This window comes from Numenius arquata, chromosome 10 (assembly GCF_964106895.1).
Source record: "Numenius arquata chromosome 10, bNumArq3.hap1.1, whole genome shotgun sequence".
In the NCBI taxonomy this organism is placed as follows: domain Eukaryota; kingdom Metazoa; phylum Chordata; class Aves; order Charadriiformes; family Scolopacidae; genus Numenius; species Numenius arquata.
In genome coordinates, this window is record NC_133585.1 from 12343441 (window position 1) to 12359859 (window position 16419).

The window sequence follows — 16419 nt, forward strand, 5'->3', positions numbered from 1 at the left end:
ATTGAGTCATTGCATCTTAGTGCATTTCAAAGGGAACTGTGTCTTAACGTTTTTCTGGTAGCTGTTCTGCTATGAAAAGCCACAAAAGCTGAGCTCATAGGATCCAAAATGAATCACATTTCTCTTAGAGGTAGATAACAAAATTGTGACCAAGTTTGTTGCAATTTTAATCTCTGATATAGAGCTCTCTGCTGTTACTGTTTCCTGTAGTCTCAGTTGAGGTTTTTGGCAGATATCTGAGGAAACAGAGGAAGGAAATAGAAGATCCACCCCAGAGAAAGTTGATGGCTTCACCCATGGCAACCACAGGCTGCAAAAGAAGCATAGGCAAGAAGCATAGGTGCCTGTTGTAACAGAAACTCAGGTCTAATGTTAGTAGGTATTTCATTCAGGTTCTCAACCCTGAGCTGTTCTGATAGCTTGCTGTCTGGAGTCGCTACCTGGAAATCTCTTCTGGAGAAAGCTGAATATTACTAGCTTGACTTATTATTAAATGGAGGATCTTTACCTGGAGGAGGTTCTTGTTCAACTGAATAATAATGACTGTTACTAGTTAAAGGCCTGTCATGTGTTCCTGATGGTCTAACTGCCCCTGAGAATGTATATCCATTTATCGGCATTTTCTTGCTCTTCAGCCAGAGTGTTTGTCATCTGCTCTTTCAGCCAGAGTGTTGATCATCTAAATTAAGTTCTGTATAAACACTTATTGATATTACATGTGACTGGGTGAGTACTATACACTATGTCAACTATAGTGATGGTTAGTTCAATGACAATTAAAATGGTTTAATTTAATTTGTCTTCCTTTTTGGCTCTATAGTTGGTGCTACGCAGCTTTCACAAACCTTTTAAAGATAATTAGGAAAAAAAATGAGTAGAGGCAGAGTTGCATTTAAAATCTTGCTGAGCAAGTCTCTCTGATTTTAAATAGTTGGACAAATGCTATTTTTAGTTGTCTATTAAAAACAGACAGAATTTGCTTTTAATACAACAGATATGTGAAAGTCCTGTTAAAGGTTTATTTCATCAAGAAAGATGTAATGCCTCTTTCTTGAAGTGATGGGTAAAATCAAATGTGTGTGCTACAGTGCCATGACTAGGAACAGCCTATCTTCAATTTTTAAACTCACACAGGAACACAGAGGAAATTCTGATGCAAAAACCCAATTAATGTCATGTTACATAGAAATCATACCTAGATAGCACCCTTCCTGTGTTACAGCAATGATCAACAAAAAAATAATATAAATATGCTTTTGCTGCATTATCTTACTCTGACTTTTTATTGACAAACTGATGTTCATTTTACTGAATGGCTTGTTTGAAAGGTTGGAGGTCTTGACAGTATTGTACAAAGGCACGATGCAGCATCTAAAACTCAATCCAGAAGAATCTGTTGATTGCATAATAAACTGAGAATTAAACAGGAAAACAGTTCCTCTCTGCCAAGCACTGCGCAGTTCCCAAGGGAATAATGGTTGAAGATAACTATTCGTGTTTGATCCTTAAAAGCCGTTTTCACTGTTGCCAACAGGACCTGGTGTTGATGTGCCTGCTCCTGATATGAGCACAGGGGAGAGGGAGATGTCCTGGATTGCTGACACCTATGCCAGTACCATAGGACACTATGTAAGTTTTGAGCAGAGGCTTTCAAGTAGAAAAGCTTTCTAGGTCTTTGCAGAAATCCTTTTATCTAGAAATTTATTACCGTGCTGCTTAACCATATAATTTTATTTAATTATGTGGATCTAAATATACTCTTGCAAACTGTAACAACTTAATTGCTGTGAGGTTTTCAGGGTACAGTTAAGGAAAAATAGCTTTAAGGTTAATCTTTTTATACTAGGCTTAAATTAAGTTTGAGACAGTACTGATTGCAAGTGTTCAGCAAAAAGAAAATACAGGTTTTTTTAAAGGTGTCATATTTAGTCTAAAATTGGCTTCTATTTCTACCATTTCCCTCTGTTTTTCATTAGTACTATAATTACTAATTTAAAGTTGTTAAACAATTAGTTTGTGATGGTTGGTGTAGTCTTAAAGTACTGAAATCTTTCCATTTCACACTACTGAATTTACAAGTGTTATTAAATAAATGCTCTGGTTTTGTGCATTCAAGAGACCATGTAAATTAAGTTTGCACTATTGGTATAACCTGTAGAAGTATTAAAGTTGTCTGTGGTCCCCTAAAAGTAACAAGTAATTGGTGTAAACTTAAGCAAATTCTCCAAAATGTAAAGCAAACGGATACCGATACAATTTATTGCCCAGATGGCAATAAAAAATGAAGTTTTTAAAAATTAGTTTTTAATTATAGCCCTTAATTCTGCCTTTGCCCTTACATTGCTGGGGTTCTTTGCACCTGTTTTGACTGTACCAAAAACATGACTGTAGACCAAACACTTTTGTTGTATACTTTTGACAGGTTGGACAAAAGAAAAATATGTTACAGACAGCTTATTTCTTGAGGCTCTACTGTCCGTGCTACCCCAACTTTCTAGCTTCTCTTTCAGACATTGTTTCTGCTATTCCAGCAGGGCATACTTTGCTAAGGAGTCTCGCCAGAGCATTTTAGTAGTGTGGTGATATGTTAAGGTATCGCATGTTAGCCTATCCCAGCTCCTTTTCAATTGAAAAGACTCTTTTCACTTTCTGCAGTCCCTTCCAGCAGTTCCTCAGTAAGAGAGCAGGGTGTACCCTCCCAGTAATAAGGCATTAGAACCACCCAACATGTACTTCTCTCTGGCTTTCCTGGTACAGTCTTTTAGCAGAAATTGTCCTGTGCTGTTTGATGCCTTTAACAATAGGAGGAGAGGATGGTACAGGTTCTTCTAGATCTGAAATGCAGTCTAAGGTATCATAAGGGGGTGGGGAAGAGGAAGGAATGCTTGAGGAATAGGCTGTGGCATGCTGATTACTCGACTTAAATCACTTTTACAGAGCTATCTGTTAGATAGGGGTTTCAGTAGAAGACATTACTTGCTTTTTGTTATTCACATATGTAAACATAAATATTGTATTTTAAACTTTAAACCTGTTTTTAAAAAAAAATAAAAATTATGGCTTCAAAAAGACTTCAGCGTGCAGAGTGGCAACTTGCTCCCTCAGTCATAACTTAAAATTCCAACATTTAAGAAAACTACTGCCTCAAAGCATTTTAACATTTAACTCATTGCACTAAAACGCATATTTCCCCATGATGCAACAGCATTGCTATATTGCGACTGACACAGAAGGCTCACAGCACACGACCTGCTTTAAAATTTGCTGTATCTGTTAATAGTTCCCATACAGTTTTATACAGAAGCTTCAGGTTTTTTAATAGGTGGAAAACCAAACATTCATACAGGAAAAGATTTTTAAATCGCTGAATTTCTTATTCTTTCCACTTTGTCATCTCAGCTTGTTGTGTAGTCCTACACATACACATGCTTCAGTGACAAAAGAAAACAAACAAACAACTACTGAGGATAAAAATGCAATTTGAATTATGCTACAACAGCTTCTCTTATTCCTAGGCGCTCTCTGCATGGCAGAATAAGTATCTTATTCTTAAAGAATAACAAAAACCTGAGAGGATTTAGGTACATTTTTCTGAAAAGGTAATTAAAGAATTGAAATAAGAAAAAAAATTAAATCAGTTTACTTAATTTTGATGGCTTGCTGGTTTTTGCATGGAAGAGAGAATGGTAGCCATATTGGAACTTACAAGCTACGGTGGACAATGATCAGGTGTAGAAAAGGAAGGGAGAATGCTACAAAAAGTGGAATAACCTATCAAAACCAGTTTGTAGAGGAAGATGTTTCAGATAACTATCTGGTTGATACACCAAGAAGACAAATAAAGGTGATAAGGAACTACCAGATATATAGAAGTGATCATGGCAGAAGGAAGGAGGGAAGGGAACTAAGAGAAGAAAACGACCATTGAACAAAACTGAAACTAACCGTAATTCAGACGACAGATGGAAGGTGTACAAGGGGCTACGTTCAATTGAGTGGAAAGATAACTCTTCGGTGAGAAATCTACAGACCTGATGAGTCAATGTGACTGAACACAGCTGTGTTCAGGGAGCTTGAAGTGGAAAGGAAAAGCCACATAACAGATGCAAACAGATAGGGGAAACTTGCTTGAAACCTAGCATAAATACCCAGGAAGCTGGAGAGACAAGGAGGATATTATTGCAGCGTGGAAAGGGGTTAAGAAACAAGCAAAAGTCCAGTGTCTAACTTTGCCAGCTGAGTTCATAGACTATTATTACTAATATAGAAGTCTTCAGTGCTAGCCATAAGCCATTTTGCAAGCTTTTTCTTAAAAGCCATGGTCTTACTTTTTGTCCCAAGATGTGTTAAACTTTTTTTTTAATAAACTTAAAACCAGAGTTTTTAGGACTTTGACATCGACTGTGGTTTGTATGTGTTTCAAGACAACCTGGACCTGCCCTCACCTCATGCTCTGTTTTCTTGTCAAACCATGCAAATCTTTAATAACTACCATGTTAACTGTTCCAGAAAATCCATCTTAAGTTGCTGGATCACTGAATTACATGTGGCTAAAGTTTTTGATTAAATTCATCCTTTCCACTCTTCTGTACTTCCTTGACACATCCAGCTTACTTTTGGGACATGTGAAGGGACTTTAATAAATACATACTTATGTACCGTGCGAGGCTGTATTTCTTCAAGTATTTATAAAACATACTTCTTCTTTTGTGAATGCATGAAGGCTACAATATAGTTTCAATTTGAAACAGAATGAAAACCTAAAAATACATCAAAATGCCAGGCCAAGTTGTTCCTAGCAAAACACCACCACAGATCTTGTTTACGGTTGGTGTACCACCAGAGGGAGCATACAGCTTAAAGACAGTAAATGCAGCTACATTTTGGGAAACTGAATTAGGAATTTTGTGGCAAGCACAGCATCACTTTTATTGTTATTAAAGAGGGGTTATCTTTTCCTTTATATAGGTAACTCAATATCATTTTCAAATAATAAATAGGTTTTGTTTCTCTCATGGCTCTAGTCATCTCCTGCCATTCTGTCTCCACTTACTTTTGTCTGCTCCTTTCCTTCCTCTCACCAAGCATCTTGTGCTCATGCCATAGGCATGCAAATGCATTTGGCACAAGTGATGGAGAGGAGGGAGCCTCCCAGTGAATATGTTGTTGGTGGAATAGAAACCTCCGGCTGATGGCAAACTCATTTCAGTGGATTCCCTTTCATCCCTACTCTTTCACTTGTGTTGGATGCCAAGCCACTGTGTGACTGTTCCCAGGGTGTGGGAGCATGGGAACCAGTGGTGACAGAAGAGGGACGCCCAAACGATGTCTAGTTTGGAAGAAGTTTTTCCAAGTTATTATTTCAATTTGAAAAATTAACTCTGGTTTTAAATAGTCTATTTTATCTTTGCTAGTGTCTAGCATATGGAAAATTTAATTTTATTGCCACCAAATTAATCATAGAGGCTTGATTATATATATTGCTTTTCTGAATAAAAGTAGCAAATACTTATCTAACTTTTCGTATATGACTTTCATACTGTAGATTTTTCTCTGAGATCAACAACAGGGAGGTATTAGGCCTGTATTTTTGTTTCAAAATAACTGAATTTGTTATAAAGGAACACTAAACACTGTTTAAAGATGATTAGAAACCGGTCCAAGGATATGTCTGAGCCCTTTAAAAGATTAAAATGTCAAGAATAATGGTGGAAATTATGGCTGTAATAGGAGCTAATTTTGAGAAACATGGCCCTCAAAGCTTTTTGATTTGTTAAAGGCCTGCTCGTTGCTAACACTGCAACAGGAATGTCACCATAATTAATTAACCACAGACTGAACTTAATACATACATTTAAATACAACAAAAAATTACAAAGCATATCTAATATTGCATTATGCAACTTCCCTGACATCTACTAGAGTATACTTCTGAGAAGGTGTTCACACAAACTCAGGAAGGAAATCATCTTTACAAACTAATTGTATACGAACTCTATCATGTTCTTACTCTTATGATTCCTGTTTTGCCTTATCTCTTGTTCCAGCTGTTTGATTATTCCATAGCTCACAAGTCCTTCACTGTTTTACAGGATATTAACGCACATGCATGTGTAACTGGTAAACCCATCAGCCAGGGTGGGATCCACGGACGTATATCTGCAACTGGTCGTGGTGTCTTCCATGGAATTGAAAATTTCATCAATGAAGCATCATATATGAGCATATTAGGAATGACTCCTGGATTTGGGGATAAAACATTTGCTGTTCAGGTAACTTGTTTCCTTCAACTGCAGAGAAAAAGTAGTAAAAAACTTCCAGTAGAGCTGCTTTTAAAAAGGGCTGTAGCAATAAATCCTGTTAGGGTTTTATGACTTCCAAGTTAACCTTTACTCTCAAACTTCAGAAACACTTCTCAAGCGACATAGGTGCCCTTTATTTTGGACTGTTTTATAAAAACTGAACTTTCGATTGCACTCTACAGGCACAAAGCCAAAACTCTAGTCTGTATAAACATAGGCTGCAAAGAAAAAAGTGAAATACTATTATAGGAGTTCTTTAAACTAAGGCATTGCGCACTTTTCAATGAGCTGTAACACTGTTTGTGCCTACACAAAATTTGTTGCACTGTTTTGCAATAAAGAAATTTGGAGAGAGAAGGAATTGGGGCTTATGTTCTTGTTCCGCTATGGAATAAGCAGTTGGAAAAGTGGAAACCAATACCTTATTCTAAATGTGTAGGGTTAAATGTATGTTGTTGGTGTTCGTAACACTTCAGGATTTAGGTAGTTGAATTTTGAAGGTCTTTGATGTTCAGTAATATGCGTCATCATTCCTAAAATTTCAGAGAAAGAACCTGTTCTGTTCAGCTTTGAACAGTATGTTAATTTGAGGATTTGAGGGATTACTTTTTGTTGGTTTTAGTACCAATGCACTGGTTGTTCACAATAGCAGAGTAATTGTAACTTCCAGGTTGTCTTCTAGTTAACCAGTGGGCTGAAACAAACGTCTTTGCCCTGCCCGGACCCAGCAGCACACTCTTCTCCCTGCACTTTGGCATTTTCATGCTTGGCAGAAGGCTAACCAACAGGCACTTCAGCGTAACTTAGACAGGAAATATGGCCACAAGAACAGCTGAAGATTTTTCTAGGAAAACAAGGATACAGCCTTACAAAGACACATAATGCATGACAAACTGCTGCATTGAAGTTTGCTTCTAATATGTAAACAAATCCTAAATGTTATATGGGAATTTAATGTTCAGCCTTTCTCCAGCATAGAATCTTACTACAAGCTTTTGACATGGATCATGTGACCTTTTGGTCTGCCATATGTGTTCCTTTACTTCCAGAATGTTAAATAACAGTCTGGAATTACAACAGGATGTAAAAACTGCTAATTAAATAAAAGATTATCTAAATTTAAATTTAGGCAATCTGTTTTGTACAGGACCACTTCAGAAATGTATTAGAAATGACATAGCTTCCTACTAGGTTATAATGTGAAGAATTAATGATATTCTTGTTTAACTTGTTCCATTGTGGGGTGGGTTTTACACTTACAAGCCTCCCTTACCCAAATTAAATGAAAATATTTCATGGCCTGCAAATATCCATCAAATTTTTGAATACTCATACAAAAATCCATTAATCCCTCTAAGACAGTGCCAGTTATAAAATAAACATAATGTTCCTATGTTAATAAATATCATAGTTTTGACACTGTCATAGTAGTATTTTTGCTTCCCTTCTGTATTTCCAGTATAAAAAATTAAGCACAACTGTATATTGCTGCCTACAATGCATAATTTCTACAGTGATGTTCAGACTGGAACAGAACATGTAGATTTCTTCCATCTTTCCTGTACACATCATCTAATGCCAAGATAACGCCAATAGCTGAAGAACTATTTAAAACTATTTGAATCTATATAAGCCTTAGCAGTGATCATCATTTTTGCTTAAGAGTTAACTACTTTTCCCTTTCTCTTTCTACCTCCAGGGATTTGGTAATGTGGGCTTGCATTCTATGAGATACTTGCATCGTTTTGGAGCAAAGTGCGTTGCTGTTGGAGAGTTTAATGGTTCTATCTGGAATCCTGATGGGATTGACCCGAAGGAACTAGAAGATTACAAATTGGTATGAAACTTAGCTGAGCAGAAATAGTTTCATTTTTGTCAGCTTTGCAAGCACATAGGATGACTGTAGACTGGTGTTAATTTGTGATTTTTAAACCATGTTGCAATTAGTACTTACAAAATGGCTTAGGAATGTTAATTCTTCTGGTTTTCTCCTTATCCCCAATATGAATACAGGTGGTTAACGCTAACTGATCTTGTGGCTTTGGCTGACTCTTCGGTTCATAACATACTGTTTTTACCCTTTGACCCGACTCTCAGAAAAATGGCAAGGCTTGCATGTGTGTAGGCTAATTGCTTTGGTTTAAGAATTGGAATTCATGATTATTTTGCTTTTCTTATGACTAAACTAGGAAGGATGTGTCAAGGAACCAGGGCAAGGAGGTTCCTAAAGTATTCCTTATTGAGAATCACAAGCATATGGACATTTAAGACTTCAGAATGCACTTTTGCTGCTGCTTACCTATTGGATGTTTCTGAAAAAAATGAAAGCCTGTCTGGCAATGTGACCTGAATATGTAGTTTATAATGAAAACTGGATATAGTCTTTTTATTTCAGTTTCCAAGTGAAGCAGTCTTGAGGGGACAGTTCGCAGGCACTAAAATATGATCTCCCACTTAAGGGGATGTGTCTTCTTTTACAAGGGGATCATTTGAATGTCGTTATCACCCCTTTCTGAAGATAATGAAATAATCCAGAACCCAAATGGTTATCAGTGTCTTTGGCCAGAGAGTAGTTATGCCTCAGTCATGGCAACTTGGACTGTTAACCTTAAAGCTCTGTAGCTTGCTTTTTATGCCTAAGCTAAGTAAAGATAGGAGTTATGTGGTGTCTTTCTGGTACTGTTGCTTTTCCCTTCTTTCTTTTTTGAAAGTTAGAGGAAGGGAAGTCAAACAAATACACGCACACAAAAAACCCACCTTGATTTGTTTCCTTCAAACAGCAACATGGGACAATCATGGGCTTCCCTAAAGCACAGACACTTGAGGGCAGTATTCTGGAAACAGACTGTGACATTCTCATCCCTGCTGCCAGCGAGAAGCAGTTGACTAAGGCCAACGCTCACAAGGTTAAAGCAAAAGTAAGTTGGAGAGTTAAAATGCAAATGAAAAGTGGAGAAGGCTGTTTAAATACTGGTATTCAATAATTAGCGTGAATGGAAACTAAAATATACCTCTGATTTACTCGGCTGTGATTCATTTCAGATTATTGCTGAAGGTGCCAATGGGCCTACAACTCCTGAAGCTGACAAAATCTTCTTGGAGCGGAATATCATGGTTATCCCTGTAAGACTCTATTATGACCTTTGATTTTCATTACAAGGGTAATATTTCTGGAAATTGCAGCAAGACATTATTTATTGAAGGTTTTTAATAATAGCCATTCATTCTCTTAGAGTAGTTTTTAACAACTGATGTCTGGGAAAGGAGTGTCAAAGTTGCTTAAGATTGGTAGTAATTACCTAAAGATCTCACTGCAACTGTAAATGACCAAAGGAAACTATTATATGAAGGCTACGTATTTGGAAGAGAGAACAATGCACAACTAGTTCTTAAATCTATAGTTTTGCATTTTGGACTATTAGCTGACATTTGCTCAGTTAAATAGTCCACTAATCAAAGGAAGAAGACAGAGGAAATACACTGGCCAATTTGTTTGTAAACATTGTGTCTCTGGGTGATGCTCTGGCAGAACTGTGTATCATAGATTGTATAGTGTAAATGTTGCCTATAGTGATAATTTGAAAGAATAAGACCTATCCAAGTATAATGATATCCTTTTCCCAGATAAAGTGTGTCTTGATCAAGTGATACTGCTAGAAAGAGCGGCTGATCTTCAGCCTTTACTCACTGAGATGGCCTAAGAATGCTCTAACTTTCTTGATTAAAACTTGTGCTAAAATAAAAGAAAGTGGTCAGTCAAGCACACCTGAACTTCATGTGTTCTAAAGTCAAGTCCTCTTCTAAATCTGTAGAAGTAATCCCTGGACTGCAGAAGAGGGTAGGTATTGTCATGCAAGAATAATAACTGGATTGTCTTCTGTACTGCAGTTTAAACTAGTACTTTGTACATAATACTTCTGCTTGCTTCTCCTTAATACAATAGAACTGTCTTCATCACATGGTCACAATTCAAGACGTTTCCTATTTCTGTGCAGGATCTTTACCTGAATGCTGGCGGTGTAACAGTGTCCTATTTTGAGTGGCTGAAAAACTTGAACCATGTCAGCTATGGCCGTTTGACTTTTAAATATGAAAGGGATTCAAACTACCACTTGCTCAGTAAGTGATCAGTTCTACTTTCACTGTTTAATTGATAGACTGAACTAGCAAGCGTCAACTGTGGGAGAAATGAACACAAAACTATTTTAAATTCACCTTAATTTCCCACAAGTCTATTATTGCTGCATACTGAAGAGTAGGAAAGTTTTGATAGGTTAATTGACTTGCAACTCTAGTGACTTAATTTAAATGCATACTTTTTCAGTTATCTTTTCATTCATAAAGTGATGCTTTCCTCAGTTTTGTGAAAATACTAAACTCAAGTGAAATATTTATTACTTCTTTATAAATGTCTTTTAGCTGTACACTTGGTTTTTGAGAAGAATTCAAAGTTTGAGTGGGTAACATTGTTCCACACCTAAAGGATTTCTGTAAAGGACAGTAATATAATTGGTACAGGCGCTGTAAAAAACTGCTTATGGCCTACAGCTCCAGGGCCAGAATACCAATTACATGGAGAGAGGAAGCTTAATTGAGAAGAACTGCAGGATATTGCTCCATTTTAAACAATACTCTGTAGAAAACATGAGAATCTCAGGACACAGGAGTTGACAAGACATCTGAATGTTTTTAATATAACTTTTTCTTAGAAATGGTACCTTTCAAGATGTTTCTAAAGTGGTTGAGGATTATGACAATTCTGATTTAAATCCCTTTCTTCAAGACTGTGTTATCTGAAATACTCTGTGGTGGTGTTTAGGAGAGCTTACTAATTAAATTAACAAGAATCAAGATTAAATAATTATCAATTCAAAATACCAAAGCACTTCTCATATCTTAAGGGAAAAAAAAGTCCACGTTGTGCTTCTTTCTTAGAAAGTAGTGTGTATGCAAAGTGCAATAGGAGATAATTGATTGCTTTAACTTCAGGAAATATTTTGTCTAATGCCATCTATCAAGTTAGGAAAGTTAATCCAGATTGATTGCTCTATCAGCTTTATGAGTATAGTGAAGGGGGATCAGTAAATCCACAGTCGCAACCCATGGGACTGTACTATAGCAGTAGTGCTGCTAATATTGAAGGGATTCACCTGTAAAAACAGATAAACCACATCTTTCCCTTTTCTTAGAAAATTAGATGACTCCCTTTGCTTCCAGCCCCTGTATTTTGCATGTCATGCCATCGAACTCTGAAAGCCCTGGGGTCAGCTCCTTTGTTAGGGAGCACGTTCCTTTCCTTGTCAGTTACCTTGCCTCTGCTTTTTTCCCTTTCTAGTGTCTGTCCAGGAAAGCTTGGAAAGAAAATTTGGGAAACATGGTGGAACTATTCCAGTTGTGCCTACAGCAGAATTTCAAGATAGGATATCGGTAAGTAGTTGCTGTTGGGTTTTTTTACTGTAGATGTATTCTTATATTATAACTGCAACGTAAATTTTACCATTGTAGCTATTACGGAGGTTTTTGCCCCAGATCTTGGTGATATAGTTTGTCCAGATTTCCAAATGACTTTCAACAAGATCCCACACCACAGACAGTTTGGTACGCTGTTTCTGTAACATAGGCAAGAGCTGACTGAAAAACTGTAGAATGTTCTTTTAGGACTGAATTAATGAGCAAAGAAATGTCAGCTAAAATTCATTGTTTAATGTGTAGCAATACATGGTGGGGAAATTTTCACATGAAATGAAGGGTTGTGAGCTCATCCATTTGCATTCAAATGGAAGATCTGGAGGTGATGACAAAAAATAAGCTAAGAAATCCATAGTAATCAAAAAGCAAACCAAGTGTAAGAGATTGTTCTGAAAGGAAAAGAATAAGACTGACTAATGATGCCACAATATTAGCCCAGAGTGTATCTGCCTTCTGAACACTGCATGCGGATTAGGTCTCTGTATCTGAAAACATTGTAGATGTGGAGAAAGTTCAGAGAAAGATCACAAGAATAATCAAAGATACAGAAGCTTCTCATCCATGGAACAATGAACTAACCTAGGTCTTTTGGCCTGAAATAGTCCTGGGGTGGAGACAGTATTCTATAGAATGAGTGGTGTCAAAATGGATGGGTAAGGATAGATTGTTCAATGGAAGGAAGGGTGAAGGAGGTGCTGTCAAACAAAACCAGCAAAGTGAGAAGCAGAATGAAGATCAGGGGTGGTTCCTAGCACAGCAGGCAGTTACGATGTGGAATACTCTGTTGAGGAATGCATGGAAGCTTAAAGGGTTGGTCAGTTTGTTTTTTAACACAAGTTCAGGAGGAGATGGGACAAATAACCCAGGGAAACAATCCAGTGAAATGTGAAAAACATTAAATCATGTTTCCTCAGGAAGAAACTGGGGGAAATGCATGTAAAGTTGGGCCACTGTCAGATAGTAGAAATAGACTTTAGTCTGATCCAGTGTGATGATAGCACTTTCATTAATATTACGCTGAATTAATAGCATGGTAGATAGGTTCTGTGGCTTGAAGTGATTGCTATGGTTTCTTAAACATATGCCATAAAAACTGGCCTAGTAATTTCTACATCCAGTCCAAATTAGTATTTGAGGAAAAGCATGTATTTCGTGAAGCCAGGTCTCATATTGTTAGTAAGTTGCAACAGTCAGGATGATGAAACACTGAAGCTGATAGCCTGAATTAGAATGACTGAGTATCTTCAATTATTTATTGTTCTGTATATTTAAATTTTAATGGGAACAAAGTTATTGTGGAGTTGCTCGGGGCTAATAGTGCTGAATATATGAACTGGGGATCCATGCCCAGTTCCTAAAACCTGGCAATCTTCAAAACAATTGGAAGTAGTTTCTATAGGTTATTAACCCTTGGGAGCTTTTTTGTTTAACATTTACTGTGTGTTTTGAAGGCTGAAAACAGTAGTTACGACACCAATAAAAAAAGTTAGCATCATGCATTTAGAAGCTAGGCATATAAAAGACTCCAGTGCTTACATCTGAGGTTTTAGAATTGAACTGACCGTAATTAGCTCTTCAAGTAACACAGTAAAGGCGATTTAGTTACTTATGCCAGTCATTAGAAGAAAATAAGGGAGCAAGCTTCAGTAATTATGGGAATCCAACATGTCATTGTCCCTAATATATGACTACTACCTTTTTGTGTTTTGAATTAAACTCTGATTTTATTTCCTGTTGTTGCAGGGTGCATCTGAGAAAGACATTGTCCACTCTGGGTTGGCTTATACAATGGAGCGTTCTGCTCGGGTAAATATTGCATTAGTAAATGTAGTTACAGAAAAAAGGACTTACGCGGCTTTATGACAGTTTTTGAATGCATGGTACAGAATTTCTTTGCAATTAAGGGAGTAGGTAAGCAGTTCATGATACTGGAAGTTACTGTAGTATGAGGTGCTTCTGGTCTATGCAGGGATGGCCAACTTTAGCTGAGTATAGTAAACATTAGAGACTAATACATGAAATCAGGAAGTATTTTCTAGTGGAAGTTGTAGTAATTAGAAACTCTTTAGTTGTCCTTTTGTACCTGACTAATTTGGGACACAGACCTAAGAGTGTTTTACTTTGCCATCAGCAGTTTTAGATTAATCCCTTTTATGCAGTATTTCTGATTTGTGGGGCAAAGACTAGTTGAGACACCTTGTCTCTCCCTGTATCTGAGGTACATGTGCATCCAAGACCTGAAAAGGGGCAATATAGTAATCTGGGAAGTCTCTTTTCCCTTTCAGATTTCTGTTAAAAATAAAAAAATTTTAGACTTGATCCTCAAAGGATCTGAGTTCTGTTACCAATCTAGCAGCTCTTCTACTCCTAACCTAGATTCTCTAAGCAAGTGTAGTTCCTACGGAGAAACTTGCAGAAATCACCTGTAACCTTTTCTGTTTCAGCAAATCATGCGTACTGCCATGAAGTACAACCTGGGTCTGGACCTGAGAACAGCTGCCTATGTCAATGCAATTGAAAAAGTCTTCAAAGTGTACAATGAGGCTGGCCTGACCTTTACATAAATAGGCCATTACCGCTCCTTATTATATCCCATCCCTCTTGCCGTTAATGTACCCTCTTCTTGAAAAAGCTTATCACAAGTTTACATGTAACCACAAAATTTTCTTTTCTTCTGACATTATAGTGGATTCTATTCTCAATTAGTTTCAGTCCAAACTAGTCTTTTTTACAATAAAAATTCATGGATTAGGAAATTGTATACAAGTATGTATCTGAAGATAACAGTTCATCTGCACTTGTAGGGGCCATTCTGGGTATTTCACCTACAAAACAAAATGGTACATTTTATGTATGAAAGAGTGGTCTTGCCACCTGAGCCACTTCTCAGACTTCAGATCAGATACTGTACTAAATGAGCACTTAGCTCATTATTACTTCATGCACTTTTGTTTAATGATGTAATTTTTGGCTTTGGCACTTTCAGTAAGGCCTTGTATGATCAATGCTGTGGCATTGTCAAAGGAAGAATGGGCCTCCAGCAGGGATTAACTTTGATAGGAGTCTAATTTTTATTTGTAGTAAAGCTTCAGGCCTGATTCTCTTTGGGCAATGTTTTTTCTTTAACTGTGCTGCTGTTATAGAACTGCCTTTTATTGCTTGTTCAAGCTAGCTTGACTATCACCATGAAGTATGTAGAGGTGACAGACTAATATTTTTATAAGCTGAAACTATCAAGCAACTCTAGTTATGTTTTTAATCAAGTATCTACATAACTGTTCTGACTATAGGTTGTTTTCTTTTTTAAAAAAAGGGATAGTCTGAATTTGGTAAGCAATCATACTTAGGTTTTTGGAATTTTTTTTTTTAGTGTTTTCTTTCCAGAGGCTTTCTGAAAATTAGATACTGCCTCAGTGAACAACTAAAGTGAAAGTGAACCCAGAAATCATTGGCCAAAGTACAGAGGAGCTAGAATGCTGCTATAAACTTAATCCACTTTCTTAACACACACAGCCTCTTTTTTTTGTCATCAGGAGGTCTTGAAAGTTTTGAACATACTGGAGGACAACAAAATGGACCTCACCACACTATTGGATCAAGCACAGTTTTTAAAGTGTAAGGCTTTTGTCCAGTGGAGTCCCCTTGAAGTGCCAGATGTTATTTATGTAATGAATATGAATGTTTTTTTTAAAAGACAACTAGTCCCTCCAAGAAACTCATGCTTTTTTTCTAACTACTTTGTAACTGCATGACATAACCTGGAAAGAAGAGCAGTTATTAAAAAAAAGTTGACCTTTCCAAACCTACTATGCTGGTGTATTACTGTTCTCTATTTCATTCAATAGCTTTCTGGAGTTACAGTCCGTGGATCTTCACAGCACACTTGGTTATTCATTACAAGCCTACTGATAAGATACTGTCTGATTTATCATAAGGGGCTCACTAATACAGATCTGTCTCCTGAACTTGCCTGTCAGCAAGACTTTTGAAATTGGGTAGATTTGGTAAATCATTTTGGGTCTTTGCTGTGTCCTCTCAAATTTGTGTGAAGAACTATTCTAATAGTTAGCATGGAGCAATAAACCTTGTGTGATGCATTTTATTAGTGGCTTACTCCATCATATGTGCTGATATCTAGGGCTATAAAAGTATTACAGATCACGTAAGTGCAGTGTATATATATATATATTTTATATATATACACACACTGACATAGAAAAAAAAAGAGAATGCTTTGAGCATGAAAGAATTAGTGTGATCAAAGTGTGGATCTCACGTTTAGAGATCTGTATCTTGGATCATATTTTTCAGTGTACTTTTTATGTAAACATTTATTAGCTAGTAAAATGAAACTAAGATTATAACCTGCTTCCACCAAAACTTGGAGGCTAAAACCACGCTAATAAATAGTTGAATTATTGAAAAGAGAAAAGCCTTAAAAGTGGAGTTGCAATACCTGGCAGCAAAGTTGAAAGCAAAGTGCAGTAGCAGTGAAGAGACTTGGCTAATTTACTCTTGTTCTCCCTCCCTTCCCCCCACATTTCCTCTCCTTCTCTCCAGCTAGTAAAGCACCTCTGGTTTGGCTCTGTAAACTTGAAAAATGGGACCCTTTCGATTCTGGAGCATGTGGAAAGCTGGCACTGGGATA

The 16419-nt window shown here is 37.0% G+C and overlaps 1 protein-coding gene across 2 annotated transcripts in view; it reads left to right on the plus strand.

The window, feature by feature from the left end:
- The window catches only part of GLUD1 (glutamate dehydrogenase 1), a 30208-nt gene extending 14335 nt beyond the window's left edge, over positions 1-15873 (plus strand). For both annotated transcript variants that reach the window (XM_074155246.1, XM_074155247.1), the window contains exons 5-13: positions 1535-1629; positions 6093-6272; positions 8002-8139; positions 9083-9220; positions 9345-9425; positions 10298-10421; positions 11638-11729; positions 13515-13577; positions 14216-15873. In XM_074155246.1, coding sequence (XP_074011347.1) covers positions 1535-1629; positions 6093-6272; positions 8002-8139; positions 9083-9220; positions 9345-9425; positions 10298-10421; positions 11638-11729; positions 13515-13577; positions 14216-14335 — 1031 coding nt within the window. In that variant the 3' untranslated portion in view covers positions 14336-15873. The remainder of the gene's footprint in view (positions 1-1534; positions 1630-6092; positions 6273-8001; positions 8140-9082; positions 9221-9344; positions 9426-10297; positions 10422-11637; positions 11730-13514; positions 13578-14215) is intronic.
- Positions 15874-16419: the final 546 nt, after the last annotated feature.